This window comes from Aythya ferina, assembly GCF_964211825.1.
Source record: "Aythya ferina genome assembly, chromosome: Z".
In the NCBI taxonomy this organism is placed as follows: Eukaryota; Metazoa; Chordata; class Aves; order Anseriformes; family Anatidae; genus Aythya; species Aythya ferina.
This window is the reverse complement of record NC_140299.1, coordinates 11703936-11731652: the sequence shown is the minus strand read 5'-3', so window position 1 is coordinate 11731652 and position 27717 is coordinate 11703936. Positions and strand designations below refer to the sequence as shown.

The 27717-nt window shown below is 39.7% G+C and overlaps 1 protein-coding gene across 1 annotated transcript in view; it reads left to right on the top strand.

Annotated features, from left to right (window-relative positions):
• The window catches only part of ADAMTS12 (ADAM metallopeptidase with thrombospondin type 1 motif 12), a 172304-nt gene that overhangs the window by 138923 nt on the left and 5664 nt on the right, over positions 1 to 27717 (top strand). The window contains exons 17-22 of the mRNA XM_084503757.1: positions 6018 to 6144; positions 13275 to 13485; positions 16016 to 17167; positions 21981 to 22133; positions 24203 to 24376; positions 26083 to 26229. Of these exons, the coding sequence (XP_084359883.1) occupies positions 6018 to 6144; positions 13275 to 13485; positions 16016 to 17167; positions 21981 to 22133; positions 24203 to 24376; positions 26083 to 26229 (1964 nt within the window). The remainder of the gene's footprint in view (positions 1 to 6017; positions 6145 to 13274; positions 13486 to 16015; positions 17168 to 21980; positions 22134 to 24202; positions 24377 to 26082; positions 26230 to 27717) is intronic.

The window sequence follows — 27717 nt, the reverse complement described above, 5'->3', positions numbered from 1 at the left end:
GATGCAAAGAACAAGAAGGGATTTTTGTAGGTACATTTGCCAGACAACAAAGGACAAGGAGAGTGTTTATGTCCTCTGAAAAACGAGAAGGGTGAGCTGGTAACAACAGACATGGAGAAGGCTGAGGTACTCAGCAAGTTCTTTGCCTCAACCTTCACTGCCAGTCAGGCTTCCCACATCTCTCCAGTCCTGTCGTGGTTCCGCTCGAGTGGGCAGCCGAGCTCCACCACAGCCGCTCTCTCACTCCCCCTCCTCAAAGAGGAATGGGGAGAAAATATGTGAAAAGGGCTCAAGGATTGAGATAAGGACGAGAAAATCACGCAATAATTATTGTAACGGGCAAAACAGACTCAGCATAAAAAGATAGTAAGATTTATTGCTCATTACTAACAAGCGAGAGAAGTGAGAAACAAAGGAAAGAAACCAAAAGCACCTTCCCCCTCCCATCCACCTTCTTCCATCTCCTCCCCCCAAGGAGCAGGGGAACGGGGGAATGGGGGTTATGGTCAGTCTACAGCACTTCTTCTCTGCCGCTCCTTCTCGGTCACTCTCGTCCCCTGTGCTGTGGGGTCCCACCCACGGGATGCAGTCCTTGATGAACTGATCTGGCGTGGGCTTCCCACAGGCAGCAGCTCTTCCAGAACTGCTCCAGATATGGGTCCGTACCACGGGGTCCATCCCTCAGGAGAAAACTGCTCCAACCTGGCTCCCCTACAGGCAGCAGCTCCTGCCAGGTCACCTGCTCCTGCGTGGGCTCCTCTCCACGGGCTACAGGTCCGGCCCGGAATCTGCTCCAGCAGGGGTCTTCCACAGGCGGCAGCCTCCGTCAGTGCAGGGCCACCTGCTCCACCATGGTCTCCTCCATGGGCTGCAGCGTGGAACCCTGCTCCACTGTGGTACTCCATGGGCTTCAGGGGGACATTCTGCTTCACCATGGGCCTCACCACAGGCTGCAGGGAACTTCTGCTCCGGCACCTGGAGCACCTCTCCCCCTCCCTCTACACTGACCTTGGTGCCTGCAAGGCCGTTCCTCACACTCTCTCAGCTGCTGTGTGGTGCAGCGTTTTTTTCCCTGTCTTAAATATGCTCTCATACAGGCGCAAAACAACATCTCTTATTGGCTCAGCTGTGGAAAACAATGGGGCCCTTCCCAAACATGGACAGCTTCTAGATCTTTCTCACAGAAACCACCCCTATGGCCCCCTGCTACCAAAACCTTGCCACGTAAACCCACTGCAAGTCCCTAAACCTGTAGGTGAGGGCTGGGGGAGCAAAGTTCCTCCCAGTGTAAGTGAAGAGCAGGTTGGAGACCACCTGATAAAAATGAACAGGTACAAGTTTATGGAGCCCAATGACCTGCGTCCCAGGGTCCTGAGGGACTGGCTGATGGAGTTGCCAAGCCTCTCTCCATCACATTTGAAAAGTCCTGGCAGTCAGGTGAAGTCCCTTATTACAGGGAAGCTGGGGAGGGACTCTTCATCGGGGAGCAGAGTGACAGGACAGGGGGGATTGTCTTTAAACTAAAAGAGGGTAGGTGTAGATAAGATGTGAGGAGGAAATTCTTCACTCTGAGGGTAGTGAGGCCCTGGCACAGGCTGCCCAGAGAAGTTGTGAATGCTCCATCCCTGTCAGTGCTCAAGGCCAGGCTGGATGGGGCTTTGGACAACCTGGTCTGGTGGGAGGTGTCCCTGCCCATGCCAGGGTGTTGGAATTAGGTGGTCTTTAAGGTCCCTTCCAACCCAACCCATTCTATGATTCTGTGAATATTTTCTGTACAAAAGATACCTAACGCTGTGTGCAGGGAAAAGAATACTTGGCAATAAACAATATCTATTTGTCGTGTAGAAAATAGTTTGGTAATTACATTGCAATCCATTCATGACAAACTCTTAGGGGGATAATATACAATAAAAATCATAAGCTTTGCTCTGTCCTCTCTGCAGGGTAGTTGGAATCTCTGATTGCCATTTGCTTTAGGCAAAAGAAAGGAATTGCTTTGCAGTCAGAAAGTCTGCATTATGGAAGGCATCCTGCAAGCTCTTTCACTGTCAAACTTGAATTGTGCACAGCAACCCTCTAGCCAAGAGGGTTGTCCCTCCAGAGTCTGCTGTCCAGCCAGGTAGCATGTAAAGCCCTTAAGCTTCTTTTATAGGAAGATTAATTTGAATGCCTCACTGAGTATTTTTCTAGACCCATTATACTTTCTACCCATTATGCTGTCTTTACATAATGGTCAATTAGAAATTACAAGTTAAATTACTTTATACTTGTCAAAAGGCCATAGTGATGTTTTTTAGAACTAGCTTTGAGTGGCATTGAATGTAACAAGAAGGAAAAAAACACAGCACAGCTGCAACAAAGGGAGAGTATTAGGCAACTTCAGAAATGTACTTCTTCATAGATAACAGCAGTGATTGGCAAATTTTCAAACCTTTGCAGAGGACTTGACTGTAAGATTTGTTTGGGGGTTAATTGTTGTGTGCCCTCTAAATCCTTTACAACTGTTATCATGACTGTTTTGCTAAATTACCTCCAGGTGTTCCTGAACTGAAATGTACTACTAAATGTGTAGCATTGAGATTAAAAAAAAAAACAAACACAACAGTCACTGTGTTTTCCTTCATGATTATGGGTCTAAGTTTTATAACACTAAGAATGTAAAGGCTGGTTTTGTATTGCGTGAGTGCTTTGTGCATTCACTGAATGTCATTCATTCAAATACCAAAGTGAATTCTTTGCAGAGTATTTAATGTACAACAGTGACAATTTAATGTTCGAACTAGTGAATTTTACTATCAGATATGCTCTTTTGCACACAGTTTCTGTGTCTGCTTCTGGAGGTGCAGGACCTTTGCTTCTGTCATTCTTAGCCTTAACTTCACCCAAACCGAGAATCACAGAATGGCTTGGGTTGGAAGGGACCTTGAAAGATCATCTGGTTCCAAGCCACCTGCCATGGTGGGGCTGTTCAGCCAACAGGATTCTAATCTCTTTCAAACCCATCCAGACGCAAATGATTTCAAACCAGTGCTTTTTTTTTGTTTGCTTGTTTCTTTCCAAACTAAGTGAGAAACTGGGAGCTGAGTGTGTCAAATTTCTATCTCCTGTCTGAAAAGTTCTTCTGCATTATGGTTGAAGTGGCACAGAGAAGTAGAAGTGGTCTCTGAGCAGATTTAATCAAAATTAAGACCTGTGTGAAAGTTGGTAAACCAGGGTCAGTGTGAGGTGACTTGTTTTCTATTGTTGCACTGTTTCTAGTTCAACTTGCTCAATATGAAAAACCCAGCTGTGTTTTGTTGTGTCATTATATGTATACCTATATATATTTTACTCTCTCTAATCACAGAAAGGGTAATCATATTATCTATCGGGTTAGACAGGAAAAGCAAAGAGGAATAGTATAGCTGAAAGCAAGACTTGAATATTCAATAGAAAAATGGGGCTTCGGATGCATAAAATTTCTATTTAGGGCAGGTTCAAGCTAATTTCATGAACCATTCACCCAGCTTAACTTTCTTTTTCTATCTCATTTTCTTTACTGGCTAAGGACCTTGAAAAACATATTAAAATTGCACACAAGGTTCCTTCTTTCTTCCAACATATCTCAGCTAAATTGAAGCACTACTATATTTTTAAGATGACAGCTTTCAAGAAAATATATACGCATCTATATGTGTATATAGAATTCCTTTCAGCTTTAGAACGGAACTGTACACCGTCATCAGGAAAAAAAAATGAATGAATGATTTCTTTAAACATATGCATCTATCCCAGAACTTTCCAGATTTTCATACTACTGTGCAAATTCATATAACTTTTATAATAAAAAATGTGTTTGTGTGAATAAATTCGTTTATTGACGCCAGTGATCAGCAAATGTTTTATGGAAATGTACAGCCTCTAAACAATACTTCTGCAAAGGTTTATAGTGGTTTTAAAGTGAATTATAGCAGCTGAAATGACACTAAAAAAATTGTTAGAGCAAAAGAATTCTTCTGTAGCTTATTTACATTTGTAAGAGCAACATATCATATGATTTTGAAAGGAACAGAAATGTATTTCTGTGAACTGCTTTGTTTACAACTAGCAGAATGGCTGCTTACTATTCCAGTTACATTTTCCGTAGCATAAAACAGGACCTTGCTCCCTGGGAGTCCTGCACTGAACTGAAAAGCATTCTGCTGCTTGGAGTCCCTTAGGAAGAGGAGAGCCATGTCTGTGCTGCAGTCAAAGAGGCTGTGCTGTCATGCAGCTGCTGCCACATCACATACCCTGGAGCTCGAATGCCTCAGCAAAAGGAGTATTAATGGAAGGGCAGGGCTGCAGTCCCTCTCATTCTCCCTTTTAGGTGAAACAAATGCATGTTGTAGAAAATCAACCATTGTTTATGACTATAGGAGGTTCAACATCAAATCCCATGCTGGCTGTGGTAATGGTTGCATGCATTCTAGTCACAAGTCTGAACGTAACTCCAGAAGCTGTAGCATTTTTTCAGTGTCACAGATCTGATATCTGGGAGTGCTGTCAAAAGGGGATAAAGGTTTCCATCTGCTTCATGGAAAGAATGACCCAAATATGGATAGAAAGTTTTTAATTTTCTTCTGTCTTATGGAGATCTTTTTCAGTAATATTTGGCTATAAATTCCCCTTCATAGCTGCACTCCATGTTCAGTTCTCCCACCAAGAATTACCTTGATTGGTAGCTTTGGATTTCCTAGTATTAGATTTGGCAGGTTTTTTTGTTTGTTTGTTTGTTTGTTTTTTTTAATTAAAATTTTTGAATGCTGTGATATTATTTAAATCAAAGTAGTAATAATGCTAGCATGAATTTTCAGGACATACATTTTCATTCTCATATATGGGGATACTGTAGAGATGAACAGAAGTGTGTGCTGCATAGAAGAATATTTTCACATTTCCCAGGCATTATTACTTACAGATTGCTGTTCTTGTCTTCCAGATAGATCCTCATGCTGGTTATTAGGAGGTATGAGAGAAGGTTAAGCTTGATTCCTAAAAATACTGCAAAATAATGTAACGCTTACCCTGACACCATAGTAATAGTGTTACTCAGCCCATTCCCTCCCGGGAGAGGGATAAAAGTGGCAGAGACAGTGACCTAGCATCTGCATATTAATTGTAGTGAATTAATAGCAAAATTAGTTTAATAGCAATGAATAAAAATATTTCTTCAGTCTTATTACTCCTTGGGATTTGTTTGGGTTTGCAGCACAGAACCTACCTCAAATTATTGTAAAATTCTGTGGAAGACAGGCCTCTGGTAAGTGGTTTTCTTTAGGTTCACAGTAAGGTTGATGCAATATTTTGGTTCATGTTTTTTTCCCTTAAATGAGCAGGAATTTTAGTGAGTGTAACTATTAGTAAATAATCTGAATTGTATGTATGGAATATCTCTGTCTCTTTCCGCTGCTGTAATTTGCCTCTTGTCATTAGTGCTGAGTATTAGTTATTTTAAAAACAGATCTTTTCCTTTGTGTTACAGCATCATCATTTTAGGTCATTTGCATCAGAACTTTTAAAAAGCAGAATTCAGCATTAGCAGGGTTATGTTTTTTAGGGAAATGCTGTGGTTTGTTTTCTGCTTAATTGCTCATTCCAGAAGTACAAAGCAAAGATCACGAAAAATTCCCTTGCTGCAAACAGCCTGGTGCTGCCACATTGCATCTTTGCTGTGACTGATTTCAGGATATAGGAGCCCTATTGGAGACTGGCAATTTAATTGTGATCAGGCAAAGTGCTTTCTAGTGTGTTGTTTCAGCTAACTGATTCAAAAGAGCCATGCATAACACTTTTTCAGCTTGTTCTGTAAGTATACTCATACCTGACTTAGCCCAGGCATTCAGCAGAACTGAATTTTACTCCAGAAGAAGTCACACTGCTGTTGCTGTATTCTACGATGAAGTGCAATCGTTGTGTACTTGCCATGCTAGAGAATTTCTGCAGCTTGTCCCCAGCCTACAGGGATTACTTTTTCCTTTTTTGTCTTTCTCTTCCAGGGGTGCGGCGCCAGGTTGCCCACTGCATGCGAAAGGGAAGCGGAGCGATCAAAAACTCCTTCTGCGACCCAGCAACACAGCCAAATGGACGACAGAAGAAATGCTATGAGAAGGACTGTCCGCCCAGGTACCAGATGCTGGGAGGGCCCTTGTAATCTTGTTTCAGAGTCATTCAGAAAGATATGTTGGTTCTAATACCAGATTAATGTGACATCTGCAGTCTGCCACAGTGACAGCTCCTAAGTATTTCAGAGTGAGGTGTCAGAAACCCAGTAATAGTTAAATTAGGAGTGTGCTGCCCTGTAAAGTTTCCAGTGTGAGTTGCTGAGCAATCTGCTGTGAATGGCAGAGACTGCTATCTGTCTGTATAGATACTCTTTTCATTTAGTTTAGGTGCAGGTGTGCATGCAAGCCATGTAAATTCTTATTTTAAAAATTCTGTCTTAGCTCAAGCAATACTGTATCACTGCATGTTTCAAAACCCAACTTGCAGAGAAGATTTTTAAGCCTTTTTATGCTGTTTTTCAGTATTTTTTTTTTTAGATTCCTTTGTCCTTTTTGTGAGGAAGGATGATAGGAAATGCACACTTTTTCATAACTCTAATTACCATACCTTCTTTATAACACTTATGACATCTTTTTTATTGTATCCCTTCTTATTTCTTTCCAGGGAAGTGCAGCTTTTCTTCATTCTGTGTTCACATGGGAATCGTTTTTTTCTATTCCCATAGCATTATTGTAATGATCTTTTTCATCTCTCTTTTTTCTGTTTTACAATTTTAGGGAGCAGGGTGAGGAAGATTAACCACAGCAAACATTCCAGGTGACAGCAGCCTGTGGCTGTAAAATAGGCACAGATTTGCTGGAAGGTATCAGTGGTGCAGGGATGTGACAGTACAGTTCCTGTTCTTGTTGCTACAGTCGATATTGGTTTTAGTTTTGTGTTTTGGATGCTGGAACATCTTGCATATCTTTCATTTTCTTTGAAAATCCTTTATCATGATGTCCACAGTGGTATATAAGTCTTTACCTAGTAATTCTAGTTAATTCAGGATCAAGTCCAAGTCATTGCAGTGATTTCCTTAAAGTATACCATGTTATCTTTGTCAGCAGCAATTTTCATGACGCTTTAACATAACAAATTGTGTGGCTGTTGGTTTTATTAATCGTTTCCAAGTATCTTCACAAGAGAGTATGATGCCTCCTTTGGGAATTATATCTTTATGGTTGCAGCCTCTATAAATAACTGTTAAAAGCATAAGCTGTCAGCATTTCATAGTTCTGTATAGATTGCTAGGAAATCAACTGACAATAGATCAAACTTATTAACTAGTTGACTACTTAAGAGCCGAGCCTTCCCACGTGTGGGGGAACTTTGTATTTATTACATGTATAAACTGTTTTATTTATTCCAAAGTTTCAAATGTGCTCAAGTTACCCCATTTACTCTAAGTGGTTGCATTATTCAGGCCTGTTCTTGAAAGTGAGGGAGCAGAACTTGTCCATTATAAGGCAGATCATGGAATTACATTAAGTGTGAACCAGGCAGAAAAGCTCTCGTATGCTGCCAGTTTGAGTGATGCTTCTCAAGCTCATTCTGCTCTGCAGAGAAAAGGAATAATTATCCTTCTGAGGACTGCAAAAAATACTTGACAATTTTGCAATCCTCAGTGCAGGAACCCCAGACAACATATACTTCTAGAGTCAATTTCCTTATTTATTTTTATCTGAACAGAAGAATGACTGTAGTGTGACCATCTAAGTAAGCCCCTATTCTGGTTTCCAGCAGGGCCATAACTACATGCCTAAGGAGGAGCAGACAAGGCAAGCATAAATTATCTCTCATTCTAATACTCTTAGAGTTTCCAACTGTTTTTAACTCGAGGCATTTCTAGAGCAATGTATGCCTTCTCTCTGCAGTAATTCAGCCTCCCTGTGCAACTGTGAAATGTCTTTCATACACATCTTCCTTTGCAAGAAGTTTCACATTCTTAATTCCTACTGTGTAAAGAACCACACAGTTTATTTATTTTGAATGTGGCTCTTACCAGCCTCTTTTGGTGGCCACTAGCTCTTTTAATAGAAGAGCTGACAGTGAATAGTGAGTTCCTATTCACCCTTCCCAGGATTTTGTAGATCTGGTCTCTGATCCAGGCTGTGGTCCCAGCATGGGGTTTAGCTGGTATTTACTTTTCCATGACATATGTGTTATCCCTAACCCAGACAGGTAGTCACACATAAAATCATTTAGGTTGGAAAAGACCTCTAAGATCATCAAGTCCAACCCTTAACCTAGCACTGTCAAGTCTACCACTAAAGCATGTTCCTAAGCACTACATGTACGTGTATGGTGAATACTTCCAGGGATGGTGACTCAACTGCTTCCCTGGGCAGCCTTTTCCAATGCTTCACAACCTTCACCAATGCTTTCAGTGAAGAAAATTTTCATAATATTGAACGTAACCATCCCCTGCTGCGACTTGAGGCCATTTCGTCTTGTCTCATCACTTGTTGCTTGGGAGAAGAGACCAACCCCACCCCGCTACAGCCTCCTTTGAGGAGGAGCTGTGGAGAGTGATGAAGTCTCCCTGAGTCTCCTTTTCTCCACACTAAATAACCCCAGCTCCCTCAGCTGCTTCTCATAATACTTACTCTCTAGGCCCTTCAACTTCAGACATTTCTGTCTGAAAAGCAAGTAGGCACTTCAAGCACACAAAGTACTGTGGTTTGGTGGTTGTAAAGAAAATCTGAATGTTAGAGAAAGGTGTCCTGTACAGCACTATTTAGCACAACTGAGAGTTCAAGTGAAACTGCCAAAAGACAGGTGTTTGTAGAGAGGTGCTAAATACTATGCGCGAGCTGAGGACAGTGTCATTAAAAATGGCACTACTGGGAACCTTTGGTTGGAGTTGTAGCCACAGGACTGGAACTGCTAGATGATATCATGCTTCCCAACAGCAAACCAGTTTCTTTGTGGAAACATCCCATCTGAAACAAGGATGCTGTCTTGCACAACCCTCCTATGATCTGCTGAATCCTCTGGATGGAAAACATGCTACCATGTGCCTATCTACTAGGTCACTAGCTGAAAATTAGGTAATGTATCAAATGGTAGCTACAGGCAAAGAATAACATTAATGTTTGTAACTTGCATGAACCAGGTCTTATCTCATCAATCCATTTCAGGAAGTTAATTTTAAACTGTTTAATGACAGGCTTCTGCAAAGTCCAAGTCTTAATATTTTTCTTGTGTTGTTTCTTCCCCATGCTTCCTACTAAAAATCTGGGGCAATGCGAATATTTTAAATGTAGCAATACATGTGTACCACGTGTTGACTAAGAACAAAATAAATAAGTTGAATAGTTGAGAGTGCAAACATGATAAGGCTGCTTATGTGAAACTCCTCAACAGGAGTGACTGTGGCGTGAATGTATGTTTTCCATACTGCACTATGGAATGAGGTTTCCAGTTATATGTTTCTTGGATAGGCAGGGATTTTGCTCCATAGGTGTTCATGATAAAAATCAACAGATACTAAATGAAGAAAAAGAGAGCAATTTTAACTACTTGTGCTCTGAGTAGAAGTTTTACCCTGCCTGTACAGAAAATTGCCCGAAGCAATTTTAAGCTGTCTAGCCCCTTGAACAGAGGAACCATAAATAGGATATTTTCAAAGTACTTGGGATCTCCTGCAATATCCAAATTTATCTGCTTCTTTACAATTTTATTGTATTGTCCTGCTTCTAAAGTGTTTAGCAAACTTCAACAGCATAATAAGAATGTAAAGTTTTGTTTCTATTATAATACTTAGACCAAAAAACAGTGCCTTGTTGATACGTGCTCTGCCTGGTGCTGTACAAGTATGTGTAGTTAAAGAAGACAGTCTTTCCTTAAAGAAATAGTGAGAGGGCAGGAATATTGAGCCCCATAGGATGAAAACTTAGGGTTCCAAAAACTTAGGTTCCAAAATCCTAACAGGATCCTCATTCAGCATATATCATCTAGGCATAGACAGACAGGGCTGTTGGGCTCTGCCTTAATTATTACAGACCTTGAAAACTCAGCATGATAGGAAAAAAGAGAAGTCTGATTCCAGGCAGCCGAATGCCCCCTGAGAAAATCAGATTTTGTCCCTACCTCTGTCCCAAAATTGTTGTTATAACAGGCAAGTCACATATTTTTCAAAAATTATTCTTATGTGTATGCTCTTCATTTTCTGAGTGCATGATTGGGTGCTACTAGCTGGATTGTAGAAGAGCTGAGCACTCACAGCTGCAGTGGAAAATCTACTGAAGTTATGTTTTCACCATACAGACTGCTCTCTAGTTTGAGAGCCTCAGGAAAATTTGTACTCACACAAATTAGTTACCCAAATCATACACTTCATTTGTTTGTGAACACAATCTTTCCATGCCATACCTGCCTGTGGAGATAAGACAGTCCCGTCACTTTGTAGGGACAAGGTGATACATTAATATTGAAGAGCTACTCATTTGCTCTCATCAGGCTTCAGTTTCTACCAACTTTTCCCACCACAATCAGCACAGCTACCTACTAGTTTTCTTCTTCATATCCTTTTCTTTGCCAGGCATCTCTGTGCATGTGATTGAGGAAAAAAAAGAAAAAAAAGGCTTTCTATAACCTGCCAAAAGCTAAGTCTGTCTGGTTGTGCTGTCCACTCTCTAGCTTACAGCTGGGAGGTCTGACAGCTTGGTCATCTCAATTTAGAAGTTGGGTGTGTGGATCTCAGATGGCTGTGTCAATTCTGGCTGTGTTCAGAAGCCACCTCCAGTTTCGGTCATGGCTCTGCAGTGTGGAGACAACAGAAGCTCCTAGATGACTGGTGTTTTGTCACTCACGTGGCTGCTCCCTTATGTGTAATCCAGGACCTGCTTTGGAGCACCCTGCAATAGAACAGACAAGTAGATGGCAAATGTTCTTCACTCCTTGCTTTGCCTGTCTTCCTCTTCTGCAATTCAGAAGTCTTCAGTGGGGACCACAAGAGTCAGACTCTATTTCCATGTTAAGTTTCTCATGACTGAGTGTTTAAGACCGATGCATATACACTAGAATGTAAATAAGAAAAATGCACCATTAGAACTTCAGTTACTGATGAGAATAAGCTTTTAATAAAAGCAAGTTCTTTTTTGAATTGTGTATGGTGAACAAGGTGCTAGTCAATTAACTAATTGACTCATTAGTACCATCTGCTACCTACAGTGCATGAGGAGGGGTTCAGTGGAAAAGTTCCATGACCAAAAGTAGTCCATGAAGGTGCAATAGGATACAATCTTAATTCTGGGATTTCCTAACTTCAGAGAATTTATTTTCTTCAGTGACTTTTTAAAAAATGTTTTGTGTGTGCTAGCTTTTTAATAATTTACCATTGCTGCTGGTGAAGATAGGTTCTGTAGGAAACTGATAATTTAGCGCTAAGAGTTCAGTACTTAAACCTGCAAACTGCTGAACCCTCACTCAGAGCCACATGAAAATAGTGAGGGAGGGGGTGTCAGCTTAGCATGTTTGTAACTGGAAATACGTGATCTGGTTCCATTAAAATTAATAGGGCAATTCACATACTTCAGATTACATTTGTGCCAAAGCGTCAGCTGTTTACAAGATACTAGAGATGATAAAGAGAATTGGAGAGGAGATGCAAGAGATGAAAACAACCCTGAAATGACTTGATTAAGGTTATGATAATATCTTTTTCTCTTATTTTTTTGCCACATACGTCTGAGGTGCACTTTGTCTTTCTTTTTAACTAGTTGTTAGCTTTACTTTGTTATTCATAGAAACCTGATAGAGCAAGAAACACTCCAAAGAAAGGCAGAAGGAGAGAATTAATTTGTTCGTTTTATTACAGCAGTGTCCAGTGGCCTCATGCAGGGCTGTGGCTGTGGGTTACCATTCCACCACATGCCCCAAAGGGCTTACGGTGTAATTTAAAAGGAAATGCAATATGTATTCATAAGTAAAGAGAAGGAAGGTGTATGTACCCCAGAGGAGACCAGATGGTTGCACAAATGAGCTGTATGTGTAGCTTGATTGCTCTGTCTTTTTTTTTTTTCTTTTTTCTTTTGGAATGATTATGAGTAGATATCAGTGCCAATCGGTGCCTTCCACATCAGTGACAGCTCATTAGCAATTGAATAATAAATTAATCGGTAAACAGAGGATGAAAGTTGAAAGGGGAGAGGGATTATCAGCAAACCGAAGAAGCCAGAAATGCAGTAAGATGGGAAAGAAAGCAAGAAGATTGTGACAGATCCAGATGAATGCTAAAAACTGCAATAAAACCTGCCATAGAATTTTGATGTGTTTATCGAAATGGGTTTATTTTGCTTCAAGTTCATTGTCCTAAAAAGGAGGGGAGGAAAAAAAGACAGTAATTTTGGGTATAAGCCCAAAACTTTTTTTTGCCCTTTTTGTCTAGAAAAGCATATTTCTTTATTCATATTTCTTTATTCATATTTCTATATGAATTCATATTTCTATAAAAGCAAAATACATGTCCCTGGTGGGGGCTTTGTGTGTAAGGCTTTGGCATGACTTACTTCAAAACTCAGGAGCAACTTACAATGTCTAGGAACATTTTTAGCCTGGAGTTCACAGCTGAGCTAAGCTGCCTATATAGCATCTTGGAATAGATGCTATATTCTTGCCGAGGGTACTCTAAGCTGCACTGGAACACTGATCTGAGATGAAATATTTAATTTTCATTTGGTAAAGCATTGCACAGTATGCTGTGGAAGACCATCTGTAATCAGGAGAGACACAAAAGGGGCTTGTTCTTGCTTTATGAAGGAACAAAGTACAGAAAAGGTCGCTGTAGTACTGACCACCCAGCTAGGCCCAGAGATACAGCACTGCTGGGCACTGATCCTGCAGGGGTGCAAGCAGCATAGCTCTGACTGCAAGCAGTGTGGCTTCTGGTCTTCTGATGTCAATAAGCCTTGCTGCTTGCCCTTGTGCAGGGAGTACAGTGCCAATGCCAGTTTGAACGCTCCTGCAGCACTGGCTCCATAGACACGTGTGGTGGTCTATTCCACCTAGCTGTTGTAATTACACACCCTCTGATGATTCTGATTTGTTAACTCTTTCTGTATTATTAAGGTAACAATAAGCAGATAATACAATAGAGTAAAAGGATAAGTATACTTCCTAGCAGTTACTCAGTCTAGATGTGAAGGGGTATCTTTAATGCGCTGGTTATGGATTATATTCTGTAATGCTTTGTATCCCCCATTTTTCAGATGGTGGGCAGGAGAATGGCAGAAATGTTCGACAACATGTGGCCCAACGGGACAGAAGAAACGAACTGTACTTTGCATCCAGACAGTAGGATCTGATGAGCAGGCATTGGCTGTCACAGAATGCCAGCACCTACTTAAACCAAAGACCCATCTGTCATGCAACAGGGATGTCTTGTGCCCATCTGACTGGACAGTGAGCAACTGGACTGAGGTAAATTCATGTCACCTGTAGCATTAAATATTTGTTTTCTGTTTTTTACTTTTTCAAAATGACCCATCATAATCAAGGGAAGACCGATGATCTGTTGTTTTTTTTTTTCCTTATTTTTTAACAAGTCTTCACAAGAGAAAAAAAGCTGCACTGTTTGCTGGCTGATGACCTCAACAAGTGTAGAGTGTGAGATGTTTCTATGGTTTTGGAATGCTGAGCTATTGGTGCCACAGAGCAGTGCATGTTTGCATGCACAGAATTCTATGCAATACAAATTACTGCTGTGAAACAGATGGGGAAGGCTCTGTGTCGTGTCTACAGGAATACAAAAAAACTTCTTCAGAGTTTTTACATTTATATAACTTTTACATTTATATCTCTGTCATTTTTTTTGCAACAGCATGCAAGCATTTTACTTCTAGTATTAGTTTGAAGCTCAGATTAACACTAGAATATCTGTGCACCCTTCAAGTGTTAATTAAATATTGTGCAGTTATTTCATTGACAGCTGATGAACTGCAGAATGTGAGGTGGTCAAGTTAATAACTGCAAAATAGATAATTTGTCTAAATATACTAGAACACATTCTGCAATATATGCTAGTATTAATTGGGAGCACTTGTTTTTTATGCTCTGTCCTACATTTTAATCTGTGGAAGGACCTCGCACTCCTTAGCTTTCTTTAGATTATGTTGCTGGTATCTGCAGGTGCTTCCCAACTTCACATTTCATTGAAACCCCAACATGCTGAGCAGTCTACTTCTACATGAAACCAAAAAACACACCAAGATACATCTTTTGGGGGAAAGAAATAGGTTTTGAGTCATGTGAAATTTTAAAATTGTTTTGTTCTGATATAGTAAGATTTGCTTATGTTTAACCTCACAAGTAGGCAGTTTTGTGTATCTACTGAGATAAGAACATGTAACTGATAATCATGAAAACAAATGCACAACAAATATTTCCATTTCAGATGTCAATAAAATTGAAATTTAACAGGTTTTTCAAAACTTCCCAAACTTTTGTTTTTAAAAACTCTTCTGTTTTCTTTCTCCTATTTCTATTTTTTTTATCAAACTCACTAATGAGTTTGATAGCAGATTCAGGATAATGAGCTAGCTAGTAGAATTTTATGATGGTTTTATTCACCTGCAAAAAGTGGGAGTTGCGGGGAGGAGGAGTATGGGCTCAATTTTTTCTCCTGAACAAATGACAATATTTTCAGGATGTCTGTAATTGGAGAAAGTTTTGTTTTGTTCTTGCTGGTAAATTTGAGAGAGAGATTTTATACAGGCAAAACTTCCTTTTACCCTGAACTTACTTTGCTGTTTAATTTGTGTTAATTAGGCAGATAATGAGGATGAAGTGTTACAGCCATTCTGAAATCTCTTTTTAGTACTTGGCTGTAATCTAACGCAGAGGTTTTCAAAGCTAGTTCTTGGAGAAAGACAGATATTGTCCCAGAAAGCTAATGAGGTTAGATGTTCTTTTTAATTTACCAGAATGCTGATCTTAATTGTCCAGGTTGCAAAGTAAGTGTGTTGTATTTCTCTGGAAGCAGCAACATAATGCCAGCAGTTACTGTCTTCCTCAGTAGGCAAAATCCTACTGCCAGTCACAACAACTTCAGAGGTTAAATTGTAGCTGATGTAAACTTGCATAGCTCTGAGTACACTAAATATGCTACACTGCTGGAAGCGCAAGGAGGACAGACAGAATGTCTAACGAATGTGCCTGCTCTGAGGTTACTCTGCTTTCTTCCCTGCACCTGTTGCTGCAGAGCTGATGTTACTGTACTGGTGTTGGCAATGCAGGAAGCACCAATAACACAAGGTCACAGGTCTTTCTACTGCTCTGTGACGTTGACTAGCTCTAAGAAGGTTAGATAACCCAGGGATTTTAAAGTGCTGGCAGTAGGAGTGTTTGTAAGTGTGCTGAGTACCTGGTTTAAACCAGACACATAGGTTAATTGTAGTAGTCCATAATTTAGGAGAGACGTGAATAGCCCTGTCAGAATAAGTCTGCCTGCACTCAGTCTGAATGAAAGATCCATTTCATAAACTCAGCAAGGCTCTAGGTGTTGCACAAGTAATCACAGCAGGTTTGTGGCATTGTGAGCCAGATAGATGCTTTTGATGGCAGCTTTTTCAGTCTGTTTTTCTTACTTTTGGTGGTAAGGGTGTTGGCTAAACAACTTTTGTGATTGTTTCACAGTAGAAATCAAATTCTGGCATATTTTTCTAGAATTCCATATTTTGTCTTTATCAAGTAGTTGTTTATCACTCAACTTGTCACTCAAGGTGACATTTACTCTTCTAAAAATTTGGCAAAGGCTCCATGATAACAGGAAATCACTAACATGAAGGTCTTGTTCCTCAGGGGAAAAAAAAAAAAAAAAAAAAAAAAAAAAAAACTGTTATTGATTATTTGCAATGATTCTTCTTTATTGAAGAGAGCGGCCAGTTGTTGCTTAACTGACTTGTACAATAGAATGAAGAGAGGTATTGTATTAATTCTGTTTCTTCTGCAGTGCACAGTTACTTGTGGTGGAGGGATAAGGACTCGGAATGTTACTTGTGCCAAAAATAACCATGAGCCGTGTGATAGTTCCAAGAGACCAAACTCTAAGGCTCTGTGTGGTCTTCAGCAATGTCCTTCTGCTGGAAGATTTCTGATACCCCCACTGGCACCCAGAAGAGGAAAGATCATAATCAGAAAAACAACAACTAATCCCAAACGGAGTCATCCTAACAGGATACCCATACCTCTACCAAGCCCAAGGTTCCATACAACAACAAAAACTCCCAATCCTGAAAGCGTAACTACCTGTTTGCCTACATCCTCTAGTTTGGGTAATGTCTCTGAAAAAGAAGGAACAACCAGCAAAACATTAAAAAATAATTTTGTTGGATCAACTGGTGTTTACAACTATCCTGTTGTTTCTACCGAAAATAGTTCACACCAAAATACTACTTCGTGGCCTTTTCATAATAGCTCAAGTACCGAAATTATAAAGCATGCTGAAAATGTTTCTAAAAGTGAGCCAGTTTCTACTATAGCAGGTGAGGTGCAAAAAAGTGAGTACACTCCTGTCTCCTCTTTTACCAGTAGTCCAGAAATAAGTTCCAGCTATGATTACTTAACCGAAGAATCTGATGACATTGACGGGTCAGTAGGAGGCAGTGGGAAACCGATTGATCATCTTTACAGCACAGAACACGATCCTGAAATTACAACCAGGAGCACAACGATAGATACCAGCTCTCACATCCTTCAGAATGAGAGTGTGACTTCTCACCTCCCTCCATCATCTCTTCCCCAAGAACCTTCTGCACTCCTTCCTGTTAGCAGAACAGCACAAGGGTTGGCATTTCCAACACCAGCAAACTCTATTAGTCTGCAAGTTGATGTGCCTAGCATGGAAATAACTACCCAAGAAGCACCTGTTACAGTAATGCCCACAGTGTTTGGTAATGTACTGAGAGACAAGACTGACAACAGAACAGAAATAAAGCTCCCTGCCAACATAACGTCCAGTACACAATCATCACCTCTTGAGCATGCTACCAGGAACCAAAGTGCATCTGATGGGGTTTTGACGAATGTCACAGAAAGTAACCACCTAATAACATCCAACGGTTTGCCTGGTGATGCCTACTGGATAGTAGGGAACTGGAGTGAGGTAAGTTATTTTTAACTCGTAAGTAGTGGAGAGCTTGTCAGCTCTCTGAACCACTGTTGAGGAAATAAATCTTGCTTTGTCACAATTATCTGACATGAGTAGCATAGATTCAAATGAAATATTAGTATAAAAAATGGGTAACAGAACTTGGAACATCTAGCATTAGGCTGCTTAAACAGAATGTGTCCGTTTATGGATTCTGCAAAACTATGCATAGCTCTTCCAGGGACATGACATTCAGGGTTGACTGTAACCAGAGATACCTCGAGAGCTTTGTTTTAAAGCATAGCAAAAAGATAAGCTATTAGATGAATCCTGGAGACACCAAATGAGTGTGCTTGTATTTCCAAATAAGTACATAATTCAAGTTAGCTGTAGATATGCTATTTAGTTCTAACCTTTGCTTATATATCATTTCTCTCTAATTATGTGTGTTTCCTAAGTTAGTACATGACCAGGGTCATGTAGGTAAGCTGGCTTTATTACTATATAAAGCAAATCAATATCATGGTTGCTGAAACATATTTTTAGTTGGCTATTAACAGATTTTTGTGGTGCGTTTCTATCTCATACCACCATCAGTGTTTGTATCCACCATTAAGCAAAAACCTCCCAACTCAGAGCAACATTCTGCCTGGTAAAATCAGTCTGAATCTACAAATTCAAGATAAGAATGTTAGTCCAAAGTTAAACTGGTATATCTGGGCCATTAATTTGTCCAGCACATGTCCACAGAGAGACATTGTAATATGGAGTTCTGCACCATTCTTAGACGTTTAGGTGATCATATGTTGGAACTGGGTTGAAGCAGTAGTAAACATGAAGCATTTTGTCTGGTTAGCATAAAAATTAAAATAGTCAGGCCAGTGGCTTTGGTTATTACAGTATCTTTGGATACAATAGCTGATAATTGCAGCATTAAGCTATGTCCTGTTATTTGAAGGTAGAAATGAGCAGATTTAGTCTGCATCAATGGCTGTGCCAGAACGAAGTTGGATCAAAACAGGTGTTAATATCCCGTAATACTACTAATGAAAGCTCTGGTTTCCTATTTGAGTAAATGAAACAAGTACAGCTCACAGGGAGTTTGGACACTCTTTTGAGTTGTTAAGCATTTGGAAGATGTTTTACAGCATCATCTTCAGACTTGTCTCAGTTTCTTAGCTTTTCAGAAAGAAGTTTTCAACTTTGTAAGCATAACTCTTACCTTGCAAGTATATCACATGCTAAATCGAGCAGGTAGAGAACTGTGCTTCCCAGACTTGGCTATCTCTGATCATTGCTGAATGGTTATAAAGCTTGAGTAACTTCTATTTTCTGTGCAGGAGCAATATAAATTACAGAGTTTGCTATAGCCTTTCAGAAGTGCTTACCATCTTTTGTATTGCGCTATTGACTTTCCTTTACCAATACACATAACCATGCTTTTTGACAGTCAGGTTTCTGTACTGTTATCTTATTGTGTTCTGAGATAGTACTTATTCAGGAGGTCAGGGCCGGTGAAGGGGCAAACATACCCATTTTTGTTGATGTTCTTGAAATCATAATTCCTGAAGTGAGAGACTTTGGTATCTGAACAAGTTACTTAATTTTTTTGATGGCCTTTCTTTGACAGCCAAGCTAAACCGTACAGCTGAGAGTCCATAACTGGAAGCCTTGTTGCACTGAGTATAGAAAAAATAGAACGGTTTGGGTTGGAAGCGACCTTAAAGACCACCTAATTCCAACCCCCTGCCATGGGCAGGGAACCTTCCACTACACCAGGTTGTTCAAAACACCATTCAACCTGGGCTTGAATCCTTCTGGGAACGGGGCATCCACAGCTTCTCTGGGCAGCTTGTTCCAGAAGCATGCGGATCTGTTAGAGTGGGTCCGAATGAGGGCCATGAGGATGGTCAGAGGGCTGGAGCACCTGTCTTATGAAGAAAGGCTGAAGGAGCTGGGGATGTGCAGCCTGGAGAAGATAAGGCTCCAAGGTGATGTCATTGCAGCTTTTCAATACTTAAAGGGGGCTTATAAAAACTATGGAGAGCAACTTTTTGCTTTATCATATAATGATAGGACAAGGTAGAATGCTTTTAAACTAAAAGAGAGATGATTTAGATGAGATGTCAGGAGGAAATTCTTTACTCAGAGGGTGGTGAGGCATTGACATGGGCTGCACAGAGAAGCTGTGGATGCCCCATCCCTGGAGGTATTCAAGACCAGGTTGGATGAGGCCCTGGGCAACCTGATCTAATGGGTGGTATCCCTGCCCAATGCAGGGGAATGGGAACTAGATGGTCTTTAAGGCCCCTTCCAACCCAAGCCATTCTACAATTCTATGATCACACCCTTAGGACCACTCATCACTGGTCATCAAGCCATCGACAGTGGTGCTCATTATGGACCTAGCTGACAGATGGCAAATAAAATGGAATAATAGCTATAGTTGTATAGTTTTGTGTGTGTATGTATATATATATGCAAACGTAAACACACATACACATCTATATATATTACTGTTGGGATGAAATTTGGCTTGTTTTGTAACCATTCCATTTTGATTCATTTGATTTGTGGACCATTGTAAACCTGGATCCCTTAATACAATATTATTATTTTCAACATATGTTCTTGGTTTTGTTTGTTGTGTATATATATAGATATATATATGTGTACACAAAGCTTTATATATATATAAAAGGTTTTTCCTAAATGCAGTTTTTTTACATCTTTTAAATTTCAGTTTACTGTTTCCTTGAGATTTTTCTACTTGGCAAGACGTTTTTGAATTCAGGTTGTGTTTTCCAGTGTTCCTGCCAACTCTCCCAACTTAGTGTCATCTGCAAAATTTTTAAGTGCATGCTGTCCTTCATCATTCAATTATTTAATGAAAATACTGAAGAAAGCTTGGCTCTGGACAGAGACCTGCAGGGCCGCATTTGAAACATCTTTTCATTGTGATGTTGAATCACTGAGGACCACTTTATTTTATTTTTTTGATTAGATGTGCATTGTAATGATTTCACTTGGGTCATATTTCTATCATTTGCTAAGAGAACAATCGTGCCAACGTGCATCATGTTGACTGGCTCTCTTTTTTTCATTAAACCAGGTACCCTATTTGTTCATGAAAGGTCCATGTTGTCTGCTTTATCATTGTTGTTACTGTATGCCATTTTGGTCTTGATTGTTTAATATTTTGCTTTTGTATCTTCCTGTGAAGCTAGGCTGTGTGTTCCTAGTCCATAGATCTGTCGTCTTGTTTTCCCAAAGGTAATTTGAAAGGTGTTCTACTCTAATCCTCTGGGGCCTCCTTAATCTTCCATAATTTTTTAAAAATTATTCTCAACAATTCAAAGGTTATTTATGAACACCTGAATCGCTATTGTGGTATGGTCAATAAATGCAGCTTTGCAGAACTGATAAAAACAAATTGAAGATACTTAACACATCTCAATTTACTATTTTTAATGTTTTAGTTATCTTTTGCTATTTTGATTCAAGCTGCTGCTTCTAGTTAAAATTAACTTTATGTGAAGCCTGGCCCACTTAATTTCTGCCTTCTGGCCATGGTCCTGAGCAACTGGCTCTAGATGGTCCAGCTTGAGCAGGTGGATTGGACAAGATGACCTGCCGCATCCTGTCCTATCCTGTTATTTTGTGAATGTCAGCTATTACGTTTCTCATGAGATGAAGGACTTATATTTCCCCATACACACACCTTGATTCTAACACTGACAGAATGTTTTCTTATTGTTCCTTACTTAGAAATCATTTTTAGTCTACAGTTTCCTGACTTTGTGTATTTTTGTCTTGTTTACCTGTTCTTAGCAAAAATTGCTTCCTGTTTTTTGATGACTTATCTTTAAGGCCTTGATATTTCAATACCACCATATTCTATGTAGATGAATCTCTTGCTATCCTGTCTTTCTACTGTTACTGTAATGCACTTGATAAATTTCAGAATAACTGCCAGTATTCTGATGCTTCTTTGCTCCTTAGGATATGTCTGTACTTGTAAATTTAGAAGTTGCTCTCTTCATTATTCAGTGGCTTAATCCAGGACTATTTATGCTGTTTCTCATGCCAGCTATAATATGCTTGGCATGTGTTGGATTTGACTCTATGCATATAGTTTACTGTCCCTCACATTTTAAGGCAGAAAAATGTAAAAGGGGGGTCTCCAGTCAATTTTTACCTCTTTACAGGGGCTTCTTGCTGAAAAGCAGGCACTCTTGGGAGCTAGACTGGCACAATCCATGGCCTCTTAGCTCTGATACTAAAGCCGTCCTGCAGTTTTGGAAACACTTATCCACTCTTTGGATTCATGCTTTTAAAAATCGTTTTACTGTGGAGTTTTCCCAGGAGTCTCTCACAATTTATTTCAGGTTTTCAGCATCATGTACTCAATTTGCTAAATATCTCATTAGCAGTGTTAGGGATAGAGAGGGAACGCTGACAAAGATTGGATGCAATGACATTTTGCCTTAGATTCCCCAAAGATCAGAGAGGGAAATGTTGGAACAGCTGGTACAGATTTAGAATGTCTCAATAAGCAGAAGTTTTCCAGAGTATAAATCAGAATGTTTGCATGCTGTAAGGCAGAATTGGTATTTTCCTAACAAAGCAACAGAAAGCCCTCCTTTGTAATTTTAAGTACATGTAAGACAAGTAAATTTAAGTCTTCTTTTGAACATCTGTACAGACTTCTCAGATAACCTAGGCTATCTAAAATCTCTAGATATTTTTGTTCAGGCACCTGAATTGTTACCAGAATGATTTACTAACCTCAGGTTTTCCCCTTGGGCTTTCCTCTCCCCTTGGCCAGTGCTCTACCACCTGTGGAATGGGAGCTTTCTGGAGACACGTGGAGTGCAGCAGTAAAAATGCATCTCACTGTCAACACACAAAACAGCCTGATTCTGTCAGAAAATGTTATCTCCGCCCATGTGCTAGCTGGAAAACAGGAAATTGGAGCAAGGTAACTTCATTTGGAGAGCTGCGTTTGAACAGTAAGCTTGCTAACTTCAAAGACTAGGGATTTCTAACTATTCATTTTTAAAATAAGCATTTACTTAATGAATGCATACATGATTCCCAGTTGACCATCCAGTGCTAATTTCCTGACTAAGTTATTTATGGTAATGCACCTGCTGTGAATTTTATTCTTCCTGTGGGGGGGTCATGCTCATTAAATCTTGAACCTAGAGCTAATGCACAGCTCATGGTCCATGTTTTGTGGAGATCCTAGGGCAAAGCTCTACATATTTGCAAGTGTTTCTTTTTGATCTCTGCCTCTATAGGCATATCCTAATTTTAATAAGGAGGTAAAAATTTGGGAGAGGGACTTTTCACGCTCCTGTTCACCTTGGCCAGTGTCTACTCATTTCTCACATGGAATGGTCTATTCCCTGTTCATTTAACTTATAATTTTTGTAATTTAAAAAAAGAAAGAAAGAAAGAGAAAGAAATAAAGAAATATGTAACGGGGAGAATGCCTGATTTGGCTAGGGTGGTTTTTAGTCCAAGTTACATACAAAGGTCTGGGCAACACACAGGAAAGCATCCAAGTGGATACTTTTAAGTGGTTAAGTGGAACCCAAGGAATTGTGTTTGAGTTCTTTTTTTGATATTGTAAGGTGTGTTGTGATCACCTGGAAGGACTTTCGTGACTTCTTGAAGCTTATTATGTTTTGTCTTCATGCTGTTTAGAACTGGGACATCAGGTAGTGAGCTATTTTTCAAGACTCAGAAGAGGAAGAACTGCAGAATTCTATTTGAAATAACGTTGATTTAGGAAGGGATAGAAAGATAGGTGTCTCAAACTTTCTCAGACACTTATCATTTTTGTAGACTGTTATGTTGCCATTGGACTGGAGGGCAGATTTATGCAGAGAAGAGTCTGCAGAAAAGATTATAGTTACAAAACCTGGGTTATATTATTGAGCTTTTTGACATAGAACTGATTTGTACTTGAAATACGTGCTTGTGTAGAAAGTCCAGGCAAGGCCATAACCACACTTAAACCTTCAAAATTGATTTTAAATGATGTACAGACATTCTGCAGTCCTACTTCAAGCGAGACATATTTCACCTTCACTCTTCCTTTGTAAAAGTTATTGCTCTTGCAACAAGTAGGTGATGGTTGTGTCACAAAAAGTAGCTAGAAATCAGATTTAATGTTAAAATATTATGGGAAACAAATGTTTTAAACCTCAGTCCAAGAGGACACTTTGAGATAAAAGGTCTTTACTAGCAGATTTCTGTTGTGTAAGCCATCCTTAGTTTACAGCAATTGAACTATACAAACCTAACTACAATTTCATATATTAAAATGGATATTTTTTGTTTGCTTTTGCAAGCAGCAATTCTTTCTCTCATTACTTGTTTCAAAGATTTTAAGGCAACTTACCACAGCAAGACAGCTGTATCCCACTGCCAGTGTAGTAAATCTTTGTGTTCTCTTCCTCTCATCTAATTCTTCCCCTCTCCTAAAGTAAAGGTGTTTCAGAGTAGGTCTTATAGTCTGAGTTTATTACCAAATACAATTTGCATGTGTTTTCAGGCTGCTGTGTACTGAGTTTCTTGCACAGTCAATTTTGTCCATTGTTTTTATTCAGAGGGGCAGAGACTTCTGTAAACAAGGACCTGGACACCCCTTTCACCCGTTCTCCTACTCCCAGGGGAAATAGGATGTTCAGTTTCCTTGTTCAAATCAAGAATCATTATTGATGTAAACGAGAATGTTGCAAGATAACAACTAATGCCACAGTCATAGAAGTTAAAGCTAATCTGTGGTTATTCAGTGGCATTGGCAGAATAGGCTTTAATTCTGGATGAAGACAGAATAATTAAATGTGTATTTGTCCTTATCCTTAGGGTAGCAAATTCATTTCTTCCTGAGCAGCAGGAGAGGCTGTGGTATTTGGGGATGAAAGCTGGTACTGATGCATGAGGCACTTTGAGCAAGCTCTGGGGATAAAAGGGAGACTGGAAGGGCTCAGCTGTTGGCATCATTCGAAGAAGTGCTCCTTTCTGTTTTGTTTACAGTGCTCTGCTAACTGCAGCGGTGGTTTCAAGACCCGAGATGTTCAGTGCATTGACATTCGTGAAAAGCGACTTCTCAGGCCTTTTCATTGCCAATTACTTGGATATAAACCACAACCCAGCACCAGTTGTAATATGGAGCCTTGCCTGCAGTGGCATGTGGAAGCCTGGAATGAGGTACTGGTCTTTAAAAGAGACTCTGGGAATGAGCTATTAGCTGTTGTTTAACAGTGGCAGTATGTCCCACACTGCTAAGTAAACTTCTGCACAAAAGAAGAAACACAGCTATCACACTTAGAGACGCTGCAGTCTTTGTGTATGCTTAAAGCAAAAGTCATCATAGACGTTAGTAAGGCTTCCCAGAATCATTCTTAGGATTGCGTGTGTTACACAGCGGTAAATTACCTTACCCTGAAACAGAGAAGCAGATGGCCTGGAAGATGAAGTAGATTTGTTAAAGCTATGCTGCTGGATCCGTAAATGAGATTCATTCAAACTTTTACCTTTTGCTGCCGTTGTTACACTGCTTTCTCATTATGATCTATTTAGAATTTGTTTTTATGCTTTTTGTGGCTGGAATTTTATGGGCCAGAGGCTGAGGTCAGACATGATGTAAATCTGATTTTGGGGTCACTTAGTGATTTAAATTTGTACCAACAAACTTTCGTAGGCAGCCAGGCACATATTTATGTCAGCTAAAGCACGTAGGCTGATGATCTTTGAATGTTTGCTCCCAATAAACGCAGCTCTGGAGGAAGTGCTGCAGTGTTTGTATCATTATGGACCCTATACTTTTGGATTTTAAGGGAGGTGGTCACATTCCTTTCTTGTCACTGACACGTCCCACCTGCCATAAGCAGTAGGAGACATCATCCTGTGTGCCAGTTGTGGGTTTCCTGTCAGAGCAGTCAGCAGGGAGTAAATAATTAGAGTAACCAAATGATTGTGATGAATTCATAGTTTGCCACTTAAAATATTCTATAAAAACAGTTGTCCAACCTGGCAGTTGTCCTCAAATTGAGCATACCGGGTAGAATTGGATTGAAAAGGTTCATTTATTAGATGCCAGCTCTGATCCCCTGTCCATAGGGGTGCAGTTCCTCTTAGGACAGGAACAATGCAATATTCAAAGTATATCTGGCACCTTATTTCATGTTAGAGTACAAATCTTGTCTGTATTTCAGGCAGGCTCTACTGCAGACCTAATGAATAGTAGTAAAAAATCAGTTGAAAACTAATAATAGAAAAGGGACAACAATGCTTAAAAAATAACTCTGATACCGTCCTTGTGTGATGCTTTTTATTGCCATTCTGCAGTTAATTTATTGTTAGCACTGGGTGAATTTTAATGTCCCCAACCACCTCATAAAAATGAGATGTTTCATCCCATGAACTTTTACTGTCTTCTGTAAATATTGCAGATTAATCCTGCAGGCACATGACTTGCAATCTCATTTTTGTTAGAGAAATTACTGTTTGTGGTGGTGTTGCATGAGCAGTTCTGCATTGCCTATTCTGTGTTGCTAGTTCTGTGCTGTCTTATTACTTGCATTAATATATGTCAGGAACAGCTTTCTCCCAAGTATTTCGGACCAGTAACAGCTTCTTCCCTGTCTATTTCCAAGCATATGATTAAATACATTTCTCACTGCAGAGCTTTTCTTCTCATCTGGATTTTAAGACTTGGTATGTAGGCTATTCTGTACATCTTTCTAGATCAAAGAAAAAAAAAAAAAGAATTATATAGGTCCAGGACATGCTTCCTGTTACCTGTGTATCCACATTTCTAAATGAAGAATACTTTGCTTGTCTTTATGGTCTGTTACTGGGCTCTTATTCATTCCCACCTCTCTTCTTGTGTGTTTGTGCATCTTTTGTGTTAGTGCTCAAGAACATGTGGTGGTGGCCAGCAAAAGCGACGTATCTACTGCCCAGAAGAAGGCAATTGTGACTGGACAAAAAGACCTGCTGCCATGGTACCATGTAACAGGCAACCTTGTACGCAATGGATTAACCAGACATGGGGCCCGGTAGGTTTCCACTCTTTGTTGCTGTATTTGTTTTCATGACTTGGCTGTATCAGGTAGTATTTAAATTGTTGCTATTACTTAAAGATTAAACAATGTGTTAAAGCAAAAAATGGAGGCGGGATTAGGCAGACAATTAATTATCTACCTGTCTGTGAACTTCAGTGCCCCTGACAGGTGTAAATTCTTATGCACAGCTAGGGCTATGATGGGAGATCTCTTGAAAATATTACCAAACATTTCAGAGCCAGCTCCAGTTCCTTCAAGTGATCAACATTATAGGGATGATTCTTTTTCCTTTTTGAACAAAGAATGTGTTACCATTGATATTCTTCCCTTATTCATTTGAAATTTTCCATTGAAAGAGACTAATAAATTCAATCATGTTCTGTTAGATCCAAAGTCAGGTAAAATTTCAAAGAGACAAGAAGACAGACTATCTTTAGAGAGGGAGGGAAGAGCTTGAATTGCTAATAAAAGTCCCTGATACAAACCTAGTTGAGTCCCTCCTAGCACAGCTAGCCTGTTTGGTCTGTGCTTTCAGAGCCTTTCCAGTCATTGTAATGTTTCACAGCTTGTGAATTGGAACAGGGGAGAGGGCAAGCAAGGAGGCAGATTGGGGAGCCAGGAGGATATCCTGAAAGCAACTTAGTTGAATACTGGAATTGTCCACACAAACAGAAGTTCTGAATTTTGACAAATAGCCTTCCACTTTGGATTCTGGGAATCTAGCTGATGAATATATGTGTGTATATGTTTGGAGAACCTTCCTGTAACTGCAGTACATGCTATTTATAAAAAATCTGGTATATCTAATAAATCTTTCCCTCCAGTTTCCTTTGTAAACCTATTCATACATTACAAATACTCCTCATAATAGAAGAGAACATTGAAAGAACACCAGAAGCCAGGAGCCATAAATAAGTAAATATTGGAGAGTCATTTAACACAGAAAATGTAATGAGGGCTGGCTTTTGAGAGAAAGCCTTCAAATGGGAAATTAGAGTAATGTAATGGTTTCAACTCTGACACTTAAACATGGAAGTGAAAGCAACTGTATACCAGAATGTATAGCAGCTGATTTATTAATCCCATTTATTATACTTTATTTAAAAAAGAAAAAAAGTTTTAAACATTAAAGTTGCAGAAAGGGTATCTAAGATCTCTTCATGTACTTCACACTAAAAAGATTGTGTCATACATACAGAGGTATACAATACAGAGAGGATGATTTGCAGCAAAATTAAAGAGCTACGAGTTGTGTATTCATCTCTTGCGCTTCATCAGCTGCCATTCTGTATCTATTGAACTGTTTTATCTTGCTGGCCACTCTTTATCTGAAGAGAATAAGAATTTAAAATTCAGTTGAATTCTCATAAGCTCTGGAATGAAGAATTAAGTGAATTTTTAGACAAGTAAAGAAACATGGTTTGAAAATGTTCTATTATGGCCATCTGTCTGTAGTCAGAATAAGCAGCTGGTGGTTGTTTT